Source organism: Coptis chinensis, chromosome 7 (assembly GCF_015680905.1).
Source record: "Coptis chinensis isolate HL-2020 chromosome 7, ASM1568090v1, whole genome shotgun sequence".
Lineage (NCBI taxonomy): Eukaryota > Viridiplantae > Streptophyta > Magnoliopsida > Ranunculales > Ranunculaceae > Coptis > Coptis chinensis.
The window spans coordinates 91723273-91744091 of NC_141462.1; the positions used below are offsets into that span (position 1 = coordinate 91723273).

At 39.2% G+C, this 20819-nt stretch overlaps 3 protein-coding genes, 1 long non-coding RNA gene and 1 pseudogene across 6 annotated transcripts in view; 1 reads left to right on the plus strand and 4 right to left on the minus strand.

Moving 5' to 3' along the window:
* Positions 1-813: 813 nt before the first annotated feature.
* LOC147489962 (cinnamoyl-CoA reductase 1-like) lies at positions 814-3324 on the minus strand. Its single transcript, XM_086570902.1, has 6 exons — positions 3090-3324; positions 2817-2989; positions 2152-2337; positions 1900-2062; positions 1563-1749; positions 814-1236 (listed from the first exon to the last, which is right to left on the minus strand). Exons 1-6 carry the CDS (start codon positions 3199-3201, stop codon positions 1092-1094), a joined length of 966 nt encoding a protein of 321 aa, XP_086427028.1. The 5' UTR covers positions 3202-3324; the 3' UTR covers positions 814-1091.
* Positions 1088-2295, plus strand: LOC147489963 (uncharacterized). The gene is made up of 3 exons (XR_015201139.1): positions 1088-1216; positions 1300-1398; positions 2168-2295. It is a non-coding gene; the product is annotated as an uncharacterized LOC147489963 (long non-coding RNA).
* A 1319-nt stretch (positions 3325-4643) lies between the features above and the next one.
* Positions 4644-12264, minus strand: LOC147489964 (cinnamoyl-CoA reductase CAD2-like; annotated as a pseudogene). Its single transcript, XR_015202154.1, has 6 exons — positions 12005-12264; positions 6625-6801; positions 6044-6217; positions 5670-5832; positions 5360-5538; positions 4644-4977 (listed from the first exon to the last, which is right to left on the minus strand). The product of XR_015202154.1 is annotated as a cinnamoyl-CoA reductase CAD2-like (transcript).
* Positions 12265-13340: 1076 nt separating this feature from the next.
* LOC147489965 (cinnamoyl-CoA reductase 1-like) lies at positions 13341-16577 on the minus strand. Of its 2 annotated transcripts, none has more exons than XM_086572740.1 (6): positions 16190-16577; positions 15934-16106; positions 15670-15855; positions 15407-15569; positions 14582-14768; positions 13341-13832 (listed from the first exon to the last, which is right to left on the minus strand). In XM_086572740.1, the coding sequence occupies exons 1-6, from the start codon at positions 16314-16316 to the stop codon at positions 13688-13690; spliced, it is 981 nt and encodes a 326-aa protein (XP_086428866.1). In that variant the 5' UTR covers positions 16317-16577; the 3' UTR covers positions 13341-13687. The 2 variants fall into 2 exon arrangements, with proteins under 2 accessions (XP_086428866.1, XP_086428867.1); XM_086572741.1 differs by having other exon boundaries at positions 13518-14018; positions 16190-16468.
* Positions 16578-17787: 1210 nt separating this feature from the next.
* The window catches only part of LOC147489966 (cinnamoyl-CoA reductase 1-like), a 71760-nt gene continuing 68728 nt past the window's right edge, over positions 17788-20819 (minus strand). The window contains exons 2-7 of the mRNA XM_086572742.1: positions 20511-20767; positions 20274-20446; positions 20017-20202; positions 19777-19939; positions 18958-19144; positions 17788-18222 (exon numbers count right to left, since the gene is read on the minus strand). Of these exons, the coding sequence (XP_086428868.1) occupies positions 18078-18222; positions 18958-19144; positions 19777-19939; positions 20017-20202; positions 20274-20446; positions 20511-20625 (969 nt within the window). The 5' untranslated portion in view covers positions 20626-20767 and the 3' untranslated portion in view covers positions 17788-18077. The remainder of the gene's footprint in view (positions 18223-18957; positions 19145-19776; positions 19940-20016; positions 20203-20273; positions 20447-20510; positions 20768-20819) is intronic.

The window sequence follows — 20819 nt, forward strand, 5'->3', positions numbered from 1 at the left end:
GCTTGTGCTACAGTCACCATCACCTTGTTGGAGAAATTGAAGTGCACAAAATTAAGATTCCCGTAATGAGGGAGCCTTTAGATGGTTTTTGGTTTTGAGTAAGTGTTGAGAAACACATAGGGTATGGTGGATTGGATAGTTGCAGAGAGAAGAGCTCTATGTATTTAGCACCAATAGGATGGATTGGTCGTTATGCTAATCTCATTCAGTCATTCGGCCATTCCCTTGATTACACTTGTTCCTCAACATCAATTAGAGCCTTAAAGGTATACTTCTCCGCTTTCTTATTTCGTCTATGTTGAACATTCTGTTTGGGGTTCACTCGCATCTGATGGCCTACGCCTTTATAGGCTCATAACTTGATGCTGTTCCTTCACTTTTCATTCTTCCATTTGCCTATTTAAATCCACTCCTTTCCGAACAACAGATAATAGGCATTGGGAGAACTTTTACTCTTACCAACTGCTGATCAGATATTCAGACTCGTGGTTTATTATTTCCTCTGATAAACAATTAGTGAGCACATTGAGATATTTCCCAGTGACTTTTTACATTTTTTACTGATCCAGAGGATCTGTTAAACACATTTTATAGCGTCTTATTGTGAAGTACATATTTTTCTATTCCTCGTTTTGATCATTTCTCATCTGATATTACATATCGTGATTATGAAGGAGAACTTGGTCTTTAAAAAATGAGAATTACTGGTTATCTTTTTCAGTTTTTGTTTTTTCATGTGTAATACATGTTTGATACTTCTATCATGAAAATTGTTTTTGTTACTCCTTTGTTGTAAACTGAAATGTGGAAGCATAATGAAATCTTATCAAAATTTCTTATATCATTATTTACGCTTATTTACGAAAATCTAATCCACAAGTTAATACCCAAAATAAATTTCTGGTTCACCATAAAATTGCTTACAGATATTGGCTCAAAGCTTTATTTATCTTTGGAACAATTTTTTTTCCCGAACTGGATCTTACTTGCTCCTCAAGACAATTCAAAAAGCTAGGAAACACAAACTAGGAAACAAGATCTCTGCTGCTCATGTAGGCGCGAGGACACTTGCAGATCATTACTTACTTTGTTCAAGAAATGTATCCTTTGCTCTTTAAACTCTCCACAGAGACCTTGATGGTTTCCTCCATGGAGGTGAATTGGATACCCAAGTCAATCAGCTTCTTAGCCCCATCTTCAGTCCTCAATAATCCAGGTTGGGTATCTTTTGGGAATCTATACACAGAATAGCATCTGATTTATATTTCATATTTGCTTATTGTTCGTTATTTCCATCAGGATTATTAAGGTACTCATTTGGCAGGACATATAGATGCTCTACCATAGCATGATGATAAAATAGCAACGAAGAAAGAAAAGAAAACAACAAGAGGCACGGTAAACTTTGGATTTCGAGCAACTCAGATACTTGCAGAGTGAGCTAGGATAGCCTATTTTATGCAAAAGTTCTAGTCAACGTATTGTTACCAAATAAAACCTATGTCTAGTTAGAATGTGTTACAATTCCTACTTCAAGTCATGTATACAGTGAAGTTCATTACCTGGGAACCTTATATTCGGGGTAAAGTTCTGCAAGTTTAGTTGCAAAGTCACTCCAGTGGTTTATGACTTCGACACACAGGTGCCTTCCTGACGCCGATAAATTTTCATATAGCAGAATTTGAGCAAGGGCCACATCTTTGACATGAACAGGTCCCATATAAAAATGCCCATACTCTTCGGTGGAACCTGTACCAGAAAATAGTGATAAAAAATTAAACAATACTACCAGATACGATAGGCGGCGTTAATTTAGATAACTTGCAATTGGTTACTCTCAATGGTCTGGCCATTGCAATCACACGTAATAGATTAGAAGTTAGAACTACAATACGCTACCTTCAAGAAGGCGAAGTAGCATTATCATGCTGGCATTAAGGACTGGAGGAAGAATAGGTCCCAATACAAAGCCGGGATGGATGACTACCACATCCAAACCTGTATCTTTGGCGAACTCCCATGCAGCCTTCTCCGCTGTTGTTTTACCAACCGAATACCATATCTGTTCTTCATTTGTAGAAGACAAAAGAAATATGATGTATTGATCTATTCAACTTGGCATGGTATTTTTTTGTCGATAACTGACTTTACCTCCTTCTGCTTGCAGTATTCGAGATCAGTCCAGCAATCTTCGCGTTTGGGAACATCAGCTGGCCAGTCAGGACTAGGAATGATAGCAGCTATGGATGAAGTCAGCACCACTCTCTTCACTCCACACTCCTTCGCCGCATTCAGTACATTCTTAGTCCCTTTAATTGCCGGATCCAAAAGTTGCCTCTGCCATCAATTCAAGATCGAACGAAAAACTATACTGAGTAGAAGTTTAATTGACAACATATGCCTCAGATAATCAGATTGTCTGGGAAATGACACAATATGCACTAGTGCGAGATATATATGCCAAATAATGTTTTTTAAGTTGTCAAAAAGTACCAAAGTTTAAATATTAGTCGGAATTTTTTTTGCGCATGGACCATATAATGCAGTCTTAAAAAATGACGACAGGTAACAGGCCTCCACCCAACGGTAAGGCTGGCCACATTGCGACTTAGAGGTCGAATCCGATTGTGGAACCTGTTTTGCCATTTGGTTGTGAGGGTAATAGTACAACTGTAAGAGTGTAAGACTGTGCACATCTGACCATCCAGGCGCCACACCCCGTGAGCCTTCTCAGTAGGCTACGCCTTAAATTTTGTCAAATGCTTAGATTTCAGCCAACCAAAACGGCATTCTGTACTACTTATATATATACTAACCTGGGGATCAGTGACCCGATCAACGGTACATGGAGAAGCGACGTGGAAAACACCAATGGTGCCCTTGATTGCAGCAAGGAGAGAGTCGTAGTCGAGGAGATCCATTTGAAAAAGACGAAGACCAGATTCTGCGCCTTCTAGAGCTTCTAAGTGCTTTGTTTCTTTCTCATCATCTGAACATTACGACAACAAATGAACGTACATCATACTTACATAAGTTACATTTAAAGATTGAACGATGAAATGCTAAAAAAGAGAGTTAGTTGTACGTACTGAGATGTTGAACAGTGGCGTGAACGGTGTAACCCCCTTGGATTAGGAGTTTAACTATCCATGAACCAATGAACCCACTTCCGCCTGTAACACACACCACCTTCCTCTCCATTTTACTCAGGTCACCTCTATTCCTCTCTTTCTTACTCTACACTTATTGCCAAAAACAGATATCACTGGTTTCCCCATGATCCTTTCTGACGTCACAGCAGTTTTACGTTCATTATAATGCTGATTAGAACAATGCATAATTGCATATAGATATGGCTGACGGGGGACAAATGAGTGGGGAGAAATAATTGCTATCTACCCCCTGAGGCCCTAGCGAAGACATGCAGTGTTTTAATATTTCGCAATATCTGATTGACGACACATTAGTAGTGGTTAGAGTAAACTGATATATATCAAAGATGCTTGACACTTGATTTTCACCCTCAATGTATGACTGATCACTAATCATCTATGAATATATATATCCTCGTACTGAGCTAAACAACTTTTTAAATTTCTGTTTTTCATGTGCAATCCATGTTCTATCATGGACAATGAATAGTTTAGTTACCCACTTTTTGTAAACCGTATTGGAATTTCCAGTATTGATCTTCTTCCCGATTAATAACTTAGTTGATAGATGGGCTGGCAGTCTGGCAGTTACTTAAACAAAAAGTGGTTATATTGTTTAAACAACTAAAATACAGAGCTTAAAAGGAAAATATTTCATATATCACAGGTTAAGGTTATTCATGAAAACCTTATCTGCAAATTAACTCCAGCACTCAAATAGAAAACAAAACAGCTAATGGCTTAAAGCCTTATTTTCAAATAGGTGCTTAGAGCATCATCAACGCGTTTTTAAATTTTCGTTGTGAAACATCAGCAATTTAGATCGATCCAAATGGTTAAATTAACTTTACCTACCAACGCATAGAGAAATTGTGGTTTCTATGCAAAACTTGTCCCGTCTAGACAAAAAAAATTATTTAAACTTGGCATCATCAATGCGCTGCTAAAATCGATTTATAATGTGACAGTTGACAAAAAATTTGACAATTTTTGTCACCACGCTGTTAAAAACCCATTTTTATTTTAACAATTGTCAAATCTGAAATCCGAAACCAAATTAGTGAGAAATATACAAATAATTCGCATGGGACAAGTTGTCCCGTCCAAGAGTGGGACGGACAAGTTTTGCCGTACAGACCTTTTTTCAATTTTTTTTTAATAAAAAATTAAAATAACAAATTAAAACCGCTGGATTTTTTTGGGCCCAACGAATATATTTAATTTAGAACGGGACAACTATTCCCGTCCAAAATAGAAACCCCAAATTTTATCCAAATGCATTAGTACTTGACACACTTTTAGCAATTTGGATCGACGAAAAAAGCTGATGTGTCACAAAAAAATTTACGTTTCTAAAATTCTATTTAAACTCGTTCTGACACATCATCAACTGTCTGGACGGTCGTGGGACTCATTTCTATTTTTCTCAGTATTTTGGTTTGGAATTTGACAATTGTTAGAATAAAAATAGTGTTTTGGCAGTGCCTTGGGGGTCAAAATTGCCAAATTAATTTCCATCTGTAACATTAGAAATGAGATTTTGCAATGCGTTGATGCTCTTACTTACTAATTAAGTGAATGCAGCAAGCTAGGGAAAACAAACAAGGAAACAATTCATAATTAGCTCGAAGTCTCGAACTCTGCTCGCTGGCAATGTAGGCGGCGAGGCTTTGATAAAAAAATGTAGCCTTTACTTTTCAAACTCCCCAGAGTCCTTGATCGTTTCTTCCATGGAGGTGAATTGGAAACCCAAGTCCATCAGCTTCTTAGCTCCATCTTCAGCCAGCAGTAATCCAGATTGAGTATCAGAGTATGCTTTGGGAATCTACACAAAAACAACACCAGATTCACACTTCATTGTTGCATACAAATACTTTATGGTACCAGACTACCAGGTAACTAAAGTACTCGGTAGAGGACATAAAGATTCTATACTCAGTATTAAGCATGATGATAACATAGCAAGAAAGGATAAGAAAATAATAAGACATGTCAAATAATAATAACATAGCAATCAGTCGAGGTAGCCTCTTTTATCCAAAAGTTCAAAAGGAACACCTATAAGCTCTGATTTGATATATATATTTCTACTTAGGTTATTCGATCATATGTTTTGTTACCAGAGAAACCTATGTCGATTTATACTGTATTACAGTTTCAGCAATTCTACTTGCAGTCATATAGAAGGAAGTTATTTACCTGGGCACCTTATATTCAGGGTAAAGTTCTGCGACTTTAGCTGCGAAGTCACTCCAATGGTTTATGACCTCGACACACAGGTGCCTTCCTGATGCCGATAAATTCTCATATAAGAGAATATGAGCAAGGGCGACATCTTTGACATGAACAGGTCCCATGTAAAAGTTCTCATATGCTTTAGTGGAACCTGTGCCAAAACATAATACCAGATATGACAACAGCGCGATAACCAGATTATTTTTCTATCAGTTACTCTTACAATTGTAACTAATCACAAGAAACAAGGTTATAAATTGAATTAGAACTATAATACGCTACCTTCAAGAAGGCCAAGTAGCATCCTCATGCTGGCATTGAGGACTGGAGGAAGAATAGGTCCCATCACAACGCTGGGATTGATGACCACCACATCCAAACCCGTATCTTTGGCGAACTCCCATGCAGCCCTCTCTGCAGTTGTTTTGGAAACGGAATACCATGACTGTTCCACATTTGTATGTACAAGACCCAAAAAACATTAAAATCGTTACAAAATCAACTTGTTCAAAGAAATGAAAATTCATTTGAGTGATGTATTCAACTTGTTATGTACTTTTCATAATGTTAACTCCTACTATACTCTAAAGGCTCTAAGCTAGTCACTTGGAACTTTTAGCCGTTTTAGGAGTGACAGATAGAGTTGTATTATTGACCTCTATCCGCTTGCAGTATTCCACATCAGTTCAGCAATCTTCCCATTTGGGCTGGCCAGTCAGGGGAATGATATCCGCAATGGATGAAGTCACCACCACTCTCCTTGCTCCACACTCCTTTGCTGCATTCAGTACATTCTTTGTCCCTTTCACTGCCGGATCCAAAAGTTGACTCTGCCATTAATTCAAGAACACAACACAAAAAATAAATAGAAATTTTCAATTAACAGCTAACCATAGAACAAAATATTGGGAGGGAAATACCACGGTAGGCACTAAGATTCTGAAAAGGGCACCATATCCAACATGGACTAGCACGTTAGGATATAATGCCGATACCATAGCTACAATTTCCTTCGAACTCTTTTTTACTTGTTGAAATAGTATGAAAGGACCAAAAGTGTTAAAAGTTGAGTGAGATTTTCAGGTATTCTGTATTGGAGAATTTCATGTAACCCTCCTAGACTTTGCAAAGGAGGGAGCCTCGTCCACTAGGCTAGTGTTGAAATTTTGGTAACCAAGATTTGAGTCAATTAAATTTCAACCAAAGCGGAATTTTGTACTGCAAGCTGTCGACTGACCTGAGGATCAGTGATGTGATCAATGATGCAGGGAGAGGCGAGGTGGAAAACACCAATGGTACCATTGATTGCAGCAAGGAGAGAGTCGTAGTCAAGGAGAATGATTTGAAATAGATGTAGAGCAGATTCTGTGCCTTCTAGAGCTTCTAGGTGCTTAGTTTCTTTCTCATCATCGCCCTGAAACATTGTCATGGTATATAGCAAATGATTGCATGTCATAAGAGCTAAGAAGAACACATGAAAGTTAGAATTGTTGGAGTTATCCCTCACATGAGGAGAGAAACTGGAGCTGGACAGAAACGGGCAAACTCGACATCGCAGAAAAGGCGACTATGCTCGAGTTCGATAACATAGAGGATTTTTCAAAGCAAAGTGGCGCCCGCGCTCCAGTCTTCAGTCTTCAAAGCGACTTCCTTTCTGGAACATAATTTTGTGGGCCTTGCTTCAGCATACCCATGAAATTTGGTTTTGAAGAAAAACCAAAAATCAAGGTTTTGAAAAACCTAACCAATGAGAACCAAACAAGTCGGAAGGATTGGAATCCGGACTAAAACAAAAGAGATAACTTTCTGAGATCTGACCACAGAAAGAGATAAGAGTGATCTAGTAAGTTGAGAGACGTAAAAGGAGATATTGTAATCTTCCTTCCCACTTTATTAAGCGGCTCTTGTGGAAGTAGGCATCATTAGTCGAACCACGGTAAATCTTTGTGTTGTGGTTTGCTTTTACCGCTTTACATTATTATCCATTTGTTAATAGTTGTTTAGCGAGTTGGGCATGTTAGTATAGGTTGTAGTTGATATTTAGATTTTGTCGGGAGTTGAATTGTGTTCATACAAGTTATACGTGTAGTGGGGAACCGATTGGTATTGGTGTAATCCCCAACAAGTGGTATCGAGCCTTGGTTATTAGGGTGTTATCCGAATCTTTGTCGGAAGGTGTTTGACGAAATTCGAGAGAAGATTTGAGGTTAAATAACTTGTAGAGATGGACCATTCCGTGAACACTTCGTATGATGAGTCCGAATAGGAAGAACTACACCATCACGGAAAGCAAGATGGAAGACTTGCTTGCAAGGACTTGGCACTTCCCATTGAGAATGAGGGAGTAAAACCAGAAAAAGGCCCGATGGTACGTGAAAAGCGATTGGATACATTCGACGATGGATTGACGGCATTGTCTTTGGTATGGCCCAAGAGACTACAACCTTGATTATGGAAGAAACTTCGAAGACCTTTATGAGAGGAAGTCGGGTGGAAACAAAGTGCTAGTCGTTAAGAAGTTTGCGGAACCACGAAGTACCAAGAAGGTTCTTGATATCCGAGCATCTTAATGAAGTCTGAGAATATCATCAATCGGATGCATTTGATGAAGATCAATTTGGGAGGCGAAGTTGAGGCTTTGTTTCTATTAGGCTCTACCCGAAAGTTGGGAGACATTAGCGGTTTTCTACATGGAGCCCAAGGATGGAATTGTTACCATGGAGATGGCTACCCGCGTCTTTGTTGAATGAGGAGACTAGAAGGAGTGCAAGCAGACTCTTCTTAACTTTCGAGAGGTCCTTTTCCACGAGAAACGGGGAGAGGTCGAAGCGAGAAAACCATCTCGTTCTAGAGGTGACGCGAAGTAAATCTAGGGGTGAAGCTAGAACTCCTAAGGCGCAGAGGCAATGTTACTATTGTGCCACCAAAGGCATGATATGAGTAGCGAACACGAAGAGGGATGAGAAGAATAAGCGTGTACATGAAGACATGAACAGCAGAGATACTACACCGCACTAGTCGGCGACCCTAGTGGGGAATTGTGTCGACAGTGGTGTGTCTGTCTTAGTACCTCATGTCGGGGATCTGAGTGGGTGATAGATACGGGGAGCATCCTATCACGCCGTCCATGGGGATTCTTCACTACCTACGGTTGTGGTGAATATGGTGAAGTAAGGATGGGTAACGATTGGAGTCTCGAAGATTATAGGCATTGGAGATGTTCATGTAGAAACCAATGTCGGCTACACCAACACTCAAGGATGTAAGACATGTCCCCGACATACGGCTAAGCCTAATTTAATTTTGGGAAATTAGATGATGATGGCTTTGTAAACTTCGTTTGGTAGCGGGTATGGAGGCCCGACCGCAGGTTCCATCATATTGGAGGAAAGAAAACTTGCTCTCTTTAGGGGCTAGTTTGTGTAAAGCGAATCTGCGCGAAGGTCCGCAAGAGATCGTGGTCACGTGGGCATAAAAGGGATGGAAGTTCTTTGCTAAGCAAAAGGTCGTGCGGACATTAAAGGTACACATTTGTGTACTCATTGTTTGGTAGGAAAGCAACATTGGGGTGTCTTTCAAAGATTCCGATCTCACGAAAGGACAACATCCTTGAGCTAGTGTGCACCTGAGACTTATGTGGTCCTATGAGAGTGAAGTCCCACCGGGGAGCCGTTACTTCTTGACATTCATTGATGATCGTCAAGAAAGATATGGGCCTATAGTCGAAGACCAAGGATGAAGTACTTGGCGTGTTTGAGAAATTCCAAGACATGGTGGAAAGAGACTGGGAAGTTGTTGAAGTGTATTATTCGCTTCGGATAATGGGGGTGAGTACATTGGGCCATTTGAAGAGTATTGCGAGTCATGAGATTCGTCATGAGCGCACCGTTCCCAAGATTGCATAATGAATGGAATAGCGAGAGAAGAATGAACCGTACCATTGTAGAGAGGATAAGATGCCAAAAAGCTACCTAGAAATACCGGGAAAAATCAATCTTGTCAAAGTGCATGTGATCAACTTGTCACCAACAAAAGCCCTGAATAGTGATTATCCGAGAGAGTATGGTGATGCGAGAGATGTTGATTATGGATACTTGAGGGTATTTGGGTGCGGGGCATTTGTGCATATTAGAAGGATGAGAGATCCAAGCTTGATGACAAAGCCAAGCGATTGCATTTTTACAGGTTATGGAGATGAAAAGTTTGGTTACAAACTCTCATGATCCGATTAACAAGAAGGTAATCCGAAGTCGAGATGTTGTGTTCTTAGAAGACCAAACCATAGCAGACTTTGAGGAGGGTGTGAAGCTTCTGAGGCTTTCACCAATGATCTTGTTGATTGAACCGGAAGTTCCTAGTGTGGAGAAGGCATTGAGAATCAGAGAGAACCATGAGTTCAATTTCATGATGAGAATCCTATTGCTCATGATGGGATAGAACCTATTGGTATAGAAGATGCAGATGAGATGCATGAACCACCACCAGTTGCATCCTCACGAGGCACGGCCCGGATGGGGCAAGGAGGTCCGACAGAGAGAGACTAGCTTCAACCGGTATCCACCACATCAAATGCGTCTTTACTATCGGATGGTGGAGAACCTATGTACTATCAAAGAGGGAATACAGGACAAAGAAAAGTGGTTGAAGGCCATGCGATGGCGAGATGGATTCTTTGCATAAGAATCACACTTATGAAGTTAGTTGAGAAACCCCGGGAGAAAAGTTCTCAAGAATAAGTGGATATACAAAGTCAAGCATGAGGAGAACAATCCTCACCCAAGGCACAAAGCTTCGCCTTGTTATGAAGGGATTCGGTCAAAGGAAAGGGATTGACTTTGATGAGATTTTCTCTCTGTAGTGAAGATGACTTCTATCCGGGTGGTATTGGGTATGGCCCAAAGTATGAACCTAGAGGTTGCCTAGATGTTAAGACGACTTTTCTTCATGGAGACCTTGAAGAAGATGTCTACATGGACCAACCGGAGGGTTTGAGGTCAAAGGCAAGGAGCACCTAGTATGCAAGGCGATAAAGAGCTTGTATGGGTTGAAACAACACCGAGACGATTGGTACAAAAAGTTTGACTCCTTTATGGTGAAGCAAGGATACAAGAAGTCCGCTTAGATCATTGTGTGTTTGTTAGAGATTTCGGATGGGGATTTCATAGTCTTTTGATTGTGTATGTGGATGATATGTTGATAGTTGGCCCAAACATCAACAAGATATCACTTTTGAAGAAAGACTTGAAAGTAAGTCCTTTGAGATGAAGGATTTGGGTCAAGCAAAGAGATACTTGGGATGCGGATCACCCGAGAAAGAGTGGGAAGTTGTGGCTTTCAAGAAAGCTACATTGAGAAGGTGTTGAAGAGATTCAACATGGATCAAAAATTTCCTAAGGGTGAGCAGAAAGAGTCGGATGGAAAAGAACCCGGGCGTTTGATGTATGCCATGGCGTGTACTAGAAGGACATTGCTTTCGCCGTTTTTTCAAATCCGGGTAAAGAGCATTGGGAAGGTGTTAAGTGGATATTGAGATATCTCAAAGGCACTTCCAAATCATGTTTGTGCTTTGGTGGAAGTAAGCCCTTACTTGAAGGCTACAAACGCTGATTATTGGTGATGTTATTTCGATGAAGTCTACCCTCCGGTTATCGGTTACTTTTTAGGGGGAGCGGTTTCTTGGCAATCTTTGTGTTGCCCTCTCCACTTCCAGTACATTGCAAGCCAGCGAGTGTTGCAAAGAGTTGCTATGGATGAAGAGGTTCTTCGACGAACTAGGGCTAAAGTAAAGCAGGTTTGTAGTTCTACGGTCGAGTGCCATCCACTTGAGCAAGAATCCGAAGTTTTCATTCTAGATCCCAAACATACGCGCGCGTTATCATTGGATTAGAGAAGTACTTTCGAAGACAAGCATTGTATGAAGATCCATACCGACAAGAACGGGTCGGATATGATGACCAAAGTCTTACGAAGGTAAGTTTGATGTTTGTTGCTATGAATTGGAATGGCGGACACTCCTCCCCCGCTGATTTGGCAATTGCATGGGTAGCCCCCCTTGTTAGGGGAGGGGAGATTTGAGTTATCCCTCACATGAGGAGAGAAACCGGAGAATAAACGGGCAAACTTCGAAATCGCAATGGTACCATGGCTTGATTGGGAGCAGAATAACATAGACCCAGTTCGGCTTCATGATAATATAATTTTGTGGGCCTTGCTACAGCGAAATTTGGTTTTGGAGAAAAACCAAAAATCAAGGTTTTGAAAACCTAACCAATGAACCAAACAAGTCGGAAGGATTGGAATCCGGACTAAAACAAAGATTAATGGAGATACCTTCAGTAAAGAGATAACCTGATCTAGTAAGGTGAGAGGCTGTAAAGGAGAGATTGTAATCTTCCTTCCCACCGGCTCTTGTGGAAGTAGGCATCATTGTCGAACCACGGTAAATCTTTTGTTTGGGTTTGCTTTTCCGCTTTTACATTATTATCCATTGTTAATAGTTGTTTAGCAGTTGGGCATGTTAGTATAGGTTGTAGTTGATATTTAGATTTTGTCGGGAGTTGAATTGTGTTATCTGTTATCGGAGTGGGAAACCGATTGGTATTGGTGTAATCCCCAACAAGAATGTATGTAGTATTAGTACTTAGATGTTGAACAGTGGCGCAAACAGTGTAACCACGTTGGAGTAGGAGACAAACCAGCCATGAACCAATGAAGCCACTTCCACCTGTTACACACACCACCTTCTTCTCCATTACAGCAGTCTGCACTTGTTCTCTCTTCCTCACTCTCGCACACACACAAACACTCAGTGACACACTTATATTGCTTAAAACAGTTGTTGATGATTGCCTCCCATATCCATGATGTCAAAGCACTGTCACATGATGATGCTGATTAAAAGTGCATACAGAGAAAAATGCATACAGAATTACAGATATGGCTTGACTGCTGGAGAGGGGACAGATATGTGGGGATGGGCAAGGCAGCAATTATTGGTATCCCTAAGGGAAAACAAAAAGGGGAAAGTTGCAGCATTTATCGTTCCATAATGAACTCAATGTCTCAATGATCTTCTCAGCTAGTGCTGATAGCAGGGTATGTACTCTTCACTGTCATTTTCAATTTTACGTGTCCTAGCCTAGAGAACCTTAAACATGACGTCTCTTTCGCGTGGTACAGTGGTTCCCATGACATCATCATTACTGGAGAATCACAATTCACAACTCAAATTCATGTAGTATGTTCAATATAAGCAACCATTGGACGCTTCACACCGTTTTGGACACTAAAGACCATATATAATTATGCCCAGCTTTGATTTGACAAACTCCCTGGCCCCTGCAAATGTCCTCTAGGAAGTGAAGAAAATTAATTCCGGGTCAGAAGGTAACCGAGGAAACTTTTTGGTAGAAATGTCGTGACAATCAGCGACATCTGCTCAAGGCTCAATTTTCAGAGATCAGTGTTTCAAGGGGTCGATATGTTGCCATGCGACGATAACTTTTCCATGCTTGAGAGCGTGTAATTAAAAGATCAGCTTGTCAGCTGGGTATATGGTCCAATTGAACTGCTTTTTCATGTAGATACCATGAGTTACTCTTCTACATGCTGCTGGCATATATTTGAGACAATAATCCCCACACTTCATAGAGCTGCACTTATTGGCAGAATTTACAACTTTGCAGGTTATTTACCTTCATATATAAATTCTACAGTCAAAACGGAAATATTATGCTGATATTTATGGACGTCTGGAATGCAAAAGTAAAGCCCTTGCAAGCTCTAGGATACCCACACTTGACACTCACATTAGCTTATAATCATTGCATACATAAAATAACGAGCTTAACATTTGACATTATAAAACCTAATTATATGACTAAGAAAATTTATCCAAAAAAAACAACATATGGCTTAGAAATTAAGAATAATCCAATAAAAAAACAGACATCATTTCACCAAACTATGTTTTTATGGAAGCACAGATATATATACAGCATATATGCCAGTTCTAGTGATTGCCCGGCAAAAGTACACATTCAAACGTCCAATGACACAATTCACAGGATACAAGTATGCACTCAGAGAATAAAACAGAGCTGAACAGGGGCTGTTGGAAGACTAATAAAAGAAAAGGCAAATTATACGCTTCACTCACATTGCATTCCTTCCACAAATAAAACAAGCATTGGGGCCAGAAACAATTCACAGTTGAACATACTTTAAGTGTTTGTAACATATAGTTTTCTCAATCAACAGATAGGTTGGCATGGTATTACTTAAAGAGCGTTCACATACTATCAAGGAATGTACCCTTTGCTTCTTAAACTTTCGACAGAGTCCTTGATGATTTTCTCCATAGGGGTGAATTGGAAACCCAAGTCAATCAGCTTCTTAGACCCATCTTCAGCCCGCAGTAATCCAGGTTGTGAATCCTTTGGAAATCTTCACAAAATAGAATCAGATGCACAGTTTAGTTTTGCTTGTATAATGGTAATTGACATCAGGATAATTAATGTACTCATCATGCAGAACTTTAAGACACTCTACTGGCGGGAAAATAATATTGAAATTCTGGGATGACACAACGAGAAGTTTTGTGGCAGATGTCCTTTTGAATCACCCGTTACACTGAAATACAGAAAGAAGTTAATATATGAGTTAAATGTAGCCGAGTAAAGTGTTCCAGGCATAACGAATAAAAAGTAGTCATTTCAGTAAGTTTTTCCCTCTTTGATCTGGTAAGTTTATGATATTACCAAAGTTAAATAAATAGAAGGTTGTAGGATCCTACATTACAAAGGATACAAAATAGATATAAAGCTCAGAAATTAACTACTGTATAAGTACTATAACCCAAGTCCAGCAACTACCAGACAAGGCGTCAAAGAATCCCATCTAAATGTAGCGATTTTACGTAAACAAGTCTTCTGTCTAAGTTAGATTTAACATTGAATCATATTGAAAATAGAAAATGCCAACAATAAAAGATGCAGTATACCCAGACTTCCAAAGTGTGCCTCATTTTACCAATCGAGTTGAACATGTGGCAGCATGGGCCAAACCTAATCCGTGCAAATGCGGGTCCACTTATTTTCAAAACACAAACATACTGATTTTGGTTCGAGATTTCAATTAGATTTCTCATGTCTTTTGATTACTGCTTCCAATCAGATTCTAGTGAAGCTCATTACCTAGGGATTTTATACTCAGGGTAGAGTTCCGCAACTTTAGCTGCAAAGTCACTCCAATGGTTTATGGCTTCAACACACACGTGCCTTCCTGATGCAGACAAATTCTCATACAACACAATGTGAGCAAGGGCGACATCTTTGACATGAACAAGCCCCATGTAAAAATCCTTGTAATCTTCAGTGCAACCTGTACCAGAAACCAGTGACTAATGAAAAATCAAAGAAGCCAAACTTGCAGGAGAGAACATTTAGTTAGTAAAGATTTTATCGTCGTGTACATAGCTACTGTTATGTTTATGGTCAAAATTCATATTGCTATTTCCGATTACCGACTAAACATTTCCCGTGGGAGAAAGAATACGTGGTCACTCAAGAAGATTTTTCGACAGCGAGACATGGACCTTTGCTACCCTAAATGTAATCCAGATGAAGGCTTCCTTCAAGTTAAAGGAAGATTTTACTCTTTAGTAACCAGGAAACTTCAACATAGTCAGTCATAATCAAGAGAGAAGACAAAGCCTGATTAAAGGCCATCAGATACTTGCTTATGTTCCAATTCCAGTACTCACTAGTCCCCTAGAGCCAGGTCCTGTGGCTATTAAACTGTAAGCGCATATATGTTAGACAAATTAGTACAAAGGTAACACTGATCATACCGCAATTAAAACTCAGTGAGGAGGGTTGTAGTTGCAATCACAATAAACTATTCTATTATGCAGCAGTTGAATTGATCCATTTGTTTATAATATACAAAATACGAGTATTAGCAAACAGATGCTAAAGTGAGTTTAAGAGATAAACAAGGCTAGAAGCACGAGACATTACCTTCAAGAAGGCGAACGAGCATCAACATGCTGGAATTAATGATGGGAGGAAGAATCGGTCCCATGACAAGGCCAGGATTGATGACTACCACATCCAAGCCCGTATCTTTGGCAAACTCCCATGCAGCTTTCTCAGCCATTGTTTTGGAAATAGGATACCAACACTAAATAACATAATCATAATAAATAAATAACATGCTGCTGCGATTCGTTTTTTCAATATTTAACTAACTACACAACTGGAGCAAATAGAGATAAAATCACCTCGTTCTGCTTGCAGTATTCGAGATCAGTCCAGCAATCTTCTCTTTTGACAACATCAGCAGGCCAATCAGGATTAGGAGTGATAGCAGAAACTGATGAAGTAACAACCACTCTTTTCACTCCACACTCCTTTGCCGCTTTCAACACATTCTTCGTCCCTTTAATAGCTGGATTCAAAAGTTGCCCCTGCCATTAATGAATTGTATACTTACTAAATTTTACTTGATAGGCTTTCATTATAAGTTCCTCTATTGAGTTACTGACCTCAGGATCGGTGACTGGATCAACAGTGCACGGAGAAGCAATGTGGAAAACACCAACAGTGCCATTGATTGCAGCGAAGAGTGAGTTGTAGTCAAGGAGATCAACTTGAAAGAGACGGAGACCAGATTCTGCGCCTTCCAGAGCTTCCAAGTGCTTTGTTTCTTTCTCCTCATCTGAAACATTAGAATGGCAAATGAAGGTACAATTTAAAATATGAAAGGAGTAGTAGCAGTAGTAGTTAGTGAGTAGTACGTACCAAGACGTTGAACAGTGGCGTGAACGGAGTAACCACGTTGGAGCAGGAGACGAACAACCCATGAACCGATGAAGCCGCTTCCACCTGTTACACACACCACCTTCTTCTGGATAACTGAAACTTCCATTCTCTTCTCTTCTCTCAAATTTTGGCTTAAGAAGACATTCTTTTATCTCATGAGATACAATCATATAAAGCTTCTATCCAAGCCAGTATGGTGGACAAATATTTGAAAGTGGACAAACACACTCAGCCAAAGTGGACAAACACACTTGGATTAAGAAGACATTCTTTATTCCATAAGCTTTAATTGCATAAATATGTCGGGTGGAAAATACAATAAAAATTAATTGGAAAAAACAAGGGACAGCATCATCACTCACTCAAATGACGGATGCTAGTGTTCTGAAATCGAAAAGAATACATTGATACAAGTGTTAAAAAATAAATAAAATAATATATTGATACAAATGTTAAAAGAACCTAAGTACATTGCTACTTAATTGTAACAAAAAATAGTCAAACTACAAAATCAACAAACCAAAATCCAACTATCTATCATATTGGTGCCTCCACCACACCCTCTGCCCGAGCCAATTCCACCACTCCCCATCAGTCACTTATCCTCCTCCAGTTACAATTTACCGGTGCAATGTATGTGATACCAAAATCACCGGACATAGCGGATTTGAGGACCACATGTCCAAGCATCATGAAACCCCACATCAGTGTCTCAATAAATAGTCTCAAAAGATACTTCTCTCATGCAGATCTTAACAAAGATCAAGAACATAATGGTAAAGGGCATTAGCCACAAATAGATCAAACTGGTGTTTGAATCATTCGGTAATTCTTGTGCAACAAACATCATGGTTTTGTTAAAACAGTAGGAACTTCCATCCCAACAGACACACGTGAATCACAATAGACACGAAAATGCAAATAATTTGCTTACAATTAAACAACATCAACGTAAAAGAAGATCAGTTAGTTGTTTGTGAAATTTTGAAAACTTGTTCATAAAAGTATTTAACACAAAGAAAGGGTTGCCTTTTCGGTATTTTGGAATTGGAAATACCTATTTAATCTTTCCTCTCATTTCATGTTCTACAAGACTACAATACTCCTAGGAAAATATTACAAAATTTGCCAGTTAAAAAACCCAGACTACAACACGACGATGGATCAAATGATGAGATTGCTTATATGTTTACTTATCTTGATTTGTTTAATAGAGATTTAGTTGTTTATTGGAAAAAATAATAATAATAATAATGACAATAATAGCATTAAAGATACGGTCCGGTTCAACGTCATATAGCCTCAAAAACTCAAAAACTCTTCTCACCCTCACAAGTCACTCTCAAGCTAGGCTCCATTGATTCCTAGAAGCAAAAAAAAAAATCGTAAGATTTAACACATCTTAAGAGAGAGGATTTGTGGACTGTTCAAATTAAGTTTACTACAATCCCTGTGGAAGAACAAAGATAAATAGTTTGCATACGTATTCAGTTTTCACAGGCCTACCTCCCTGCTTCAGAAGTTATTTCCTATACAAGACCCCTTTTGAGAATTTGTGGACCAGGACTTAAACAAAATTATACTAAGTGCAACATCCATTATGCCTTATCATTTCGTCAACATGCCTCATACAGTCATACACTATATCTACTACCAATAGTGACATTACATATCCATATTGTGAAGGATGACCTGGCGCCTTGGCCTAAAATTCAAGTCCTAACATGACAATGACACATTTCTAGCTAATACACATACCGTAGATTAAACTGAAGCTTTCAATCTTGATCTCTTTCAAGATTAATAACTTAATTGACAGATAGGCTGACAGGGAATTAGTTCAAGAATAAAGAGTGATTACATCTTCTCAAGAGATGTATCCTTTGCACTTTAAACTCTCTACAGAATCCTTGATGATTTCCTCCATGGAGGTGAATTGGAAACCCAAGTCGATCAGCTTTTTAGATCCATCTTCAGCACGCAACAATCCAGGTTGGGTATCCTTTGGTAATCTAAAACAGTAAAACCAGATGCCCACTTCAGTCTGGCTTATATCGTAATCTAGTACACACACAAATAGCGGGATGATGATTTGATGACAAAAGTAGAAATTTCACGTAAAATATATCTTAGATGAATCAGCAGGCACCAAATTTTTCATGAGGCAGTCATTTGTACACAGAACTTAAAAACCTGGTGTTAGCTGACAAATCTTGACTTAACATATATAAGGGCAGACCTTCACAACACATCAGTTGGAAGATTCAAATAAAATCAGTTTGAGCTATTTCATGGATGAAATGAGGAAGAAATAGTCACAGCTATGAGTTACAGGTTTAACAGTGAAGATGTAGCCACTCAAATTTGTGAGTGACAAGCACTGCTGTTTAGGTTCTAAAATTCGTAGAAGTTTGATTTTGAAAATAGAAAACGAAGCAAAAACGATGATGGTAAACCATGAATTCCAATCTGAGACACCTTATCCCTTCCAATCAAATTGTGCACATGGCAAAATGGTCAAAACAACCTAGTTATTCAAAAGCAGTTTCAACGATTAAGAAACAACCGTGTACTTTTCTAGTTTGAAATTTCCAATTAGTTTTTTTTTATATGTGTATTTGGGGGTTGGGGTTGGGGTTGGGGTTTGGGTGATACTAGTCAACCCTTTATAATATGTGTGGTGACCAGAAAAAGTATGCTCCTGCTTCTAGTCATAAAACAAGTGAATTCAGGGTAAAGTACACTACCTGGGCACCTTGTATTCAGGGTAAAGTTCTGCGACTCTAGCTGCGAAGTCACTAAAATGGCGTATGGCTTCAACACACAGGTGCCGACCTGATGCCGCTGAATTCTCATATAACAGAATTTGAGCAAGGGCAATATCTTTGACATGGACAGGTCCCATGTAAAAGTCCTTATACTCTTCAGTGCACCCTGTACCAGATACAATCAACCAAAGAAAAGAAAGGAAAAGGCACAAGAGATTACGGCTGTAGTTCGGATTATTTCTGTTGATCATTAGTCTCACACTCTCAGGAATCCATTAGCAAGGAAATAATTACATTTTTGTAAGATCCATGCTAAGTATTGAACACATGTTTTCAAAGTAAAGAAAAGACGGTATAGCAGCAAAATAACCATAAAGAAGAAATTTAGCTTTCTAAATACTGTGCTTAATAACTCAAAGGAGCTATAGTTATGGGAGACAAGACTCTATAATATTTACCACAAAATACAATGCAAACTAATGCTATAAGGGAAATTTCTGACCAAATGTGAGATGAAGCATATCTCAAAAGACCTTTCAGTTTCCTCAGATGTGAGCCTTCTCATACATATATTTGCATGTCTAATCCCAGCACTCACAAGTGATACCATATGTAGTGGTATTAAACCATAAGCAGGTACAGTACATGTGAGTATATAAATGGAACTAACTTGATCATAATGCTAAAATGACAGCAAAAAAGATTATCACTGCAATCAGACTAAACTTCTCTAGCACACTGCAGTTGAGCTAATTTTGGTTATGCAAATATATATATGGTAAATTAGACAATATATACCTTGAAGAAGGCGAATGAGCATCAACATGCTAGCATTAACAGCCGGAGGAATAATCGGTCCCATTACAGTGCCAGGATTGAGTACCACCACATCCAAACCCGTTTCCTTGGCAAACTCCCACGTCGCTTTCTCCGCCATCGTTTTCGATAGCGGATACCACAACTATATCACATCAATCGAAAACAAATCGATTCAACAAAAACACACCCCAAATTGAGCTGAAACATATTCTTTTTTACCTCATTCTGCTTGCAATATTCGATATCGGTCCAGCAATCTTCTCGTTTCGCCACATCAGCAGGCCAATTAGGACTGGGAGTAATAGCAGAAATGGATGACGTCACCACCACTCGTTTCACTCCACACTCCTTTGCCGCATTCAGCACATTCTTTGTACCTTTAATTGCCGGATCCAATAGTTGCCTCTACAATTCATTTAAAAACTAATGAGAAGATTAGTAATTGAATATTGGCAGTTGGATTTTGTTTAACTGACCTCGGGATCGGTGACGCGGTCTACAATGCAAGGAGAAGCCACGTGGAAAACGCCAAGTGTGCCGTTGATAGAGGCCAGGAGAGAATTGTAGTCTAGGAGATCGATTTGAAAGAGATGGAGACTAGATTCTGCACCTTGTAGAGCTTCTAGATGTTTCGTTTCTTTCTCATCATCTGAAATGCCAAATTTTTATTGTAAAAAGTTTTAATATTTAACAAGATAATTACTAGTACGTACTCAGATTTTGGACGGTGGCGTGAACGGTGTAACCACGTTGGAGTAGGAATTGAACTAGCCATGAACCAATGAAGCCACTTGCGCCTGTTACACATACCACCTTCTCCTTCTCCATTTCTCAGCCAACTTGTTTTATCACTTTATTTATGCCATGTTGACTTGCGACTTGCTAAATAGTAAAATGAAACGCAACGTTGGATTCTTTGGACTTGGTTCATTTGCAATTATCAAATCAGGAAAATCCATGATCTAATAATCTTTAAACACATAGTAAAGCTTGCATCTCTACAAAATATAAAGGTCATCCAC

Bases quoted from the DNA above. Each gene is read 5' to 3' on its own strand.
- LOC147489965 (XM_086572740.1), bottom strand. From the start codon at position 16,316: ATGGAAGTTTCAGTTATCCAGAAGAAGGTGGTGTGTGTAACAGGTGGA. The intron at 16,107-16,189 runs GTACGTACTACT...CTAATGTTTCAG, and splicing joins CGCCACTGTTCAACGTCTTG to ATGAGGAGAAAGAAACAAAG. The intron at 15,856-15,933 runs GTCAGTAACTCA...CATTAATGGCAG, and splicing joins ATCCAGTCACCGATCCTGAG to GGGCAACTTTTGAATCCAGC.
- LOC147489962 (XM_086570902.1), bottom strand. From the start codon at position 3,201: ATGGAGAGGAAGGTGGTGTGTGTTACAGGCGGAAGTGGGTTCATTGGT. The intron at 2,338-2,816 runs GTTAGTATATAT...AATTGATGGCAG, and splicing joins ATCGGGTCACTGATCCCCAG to AGGCAACTTTTGGATCCGGC. The intron at 2,063-2,151 runs GTAAAGTCAGTT...AATGAAGAACAG, and splicing joins AATACTGCAAGCAGAAGGAG to ATATGGTATTCGGTTGGTAA.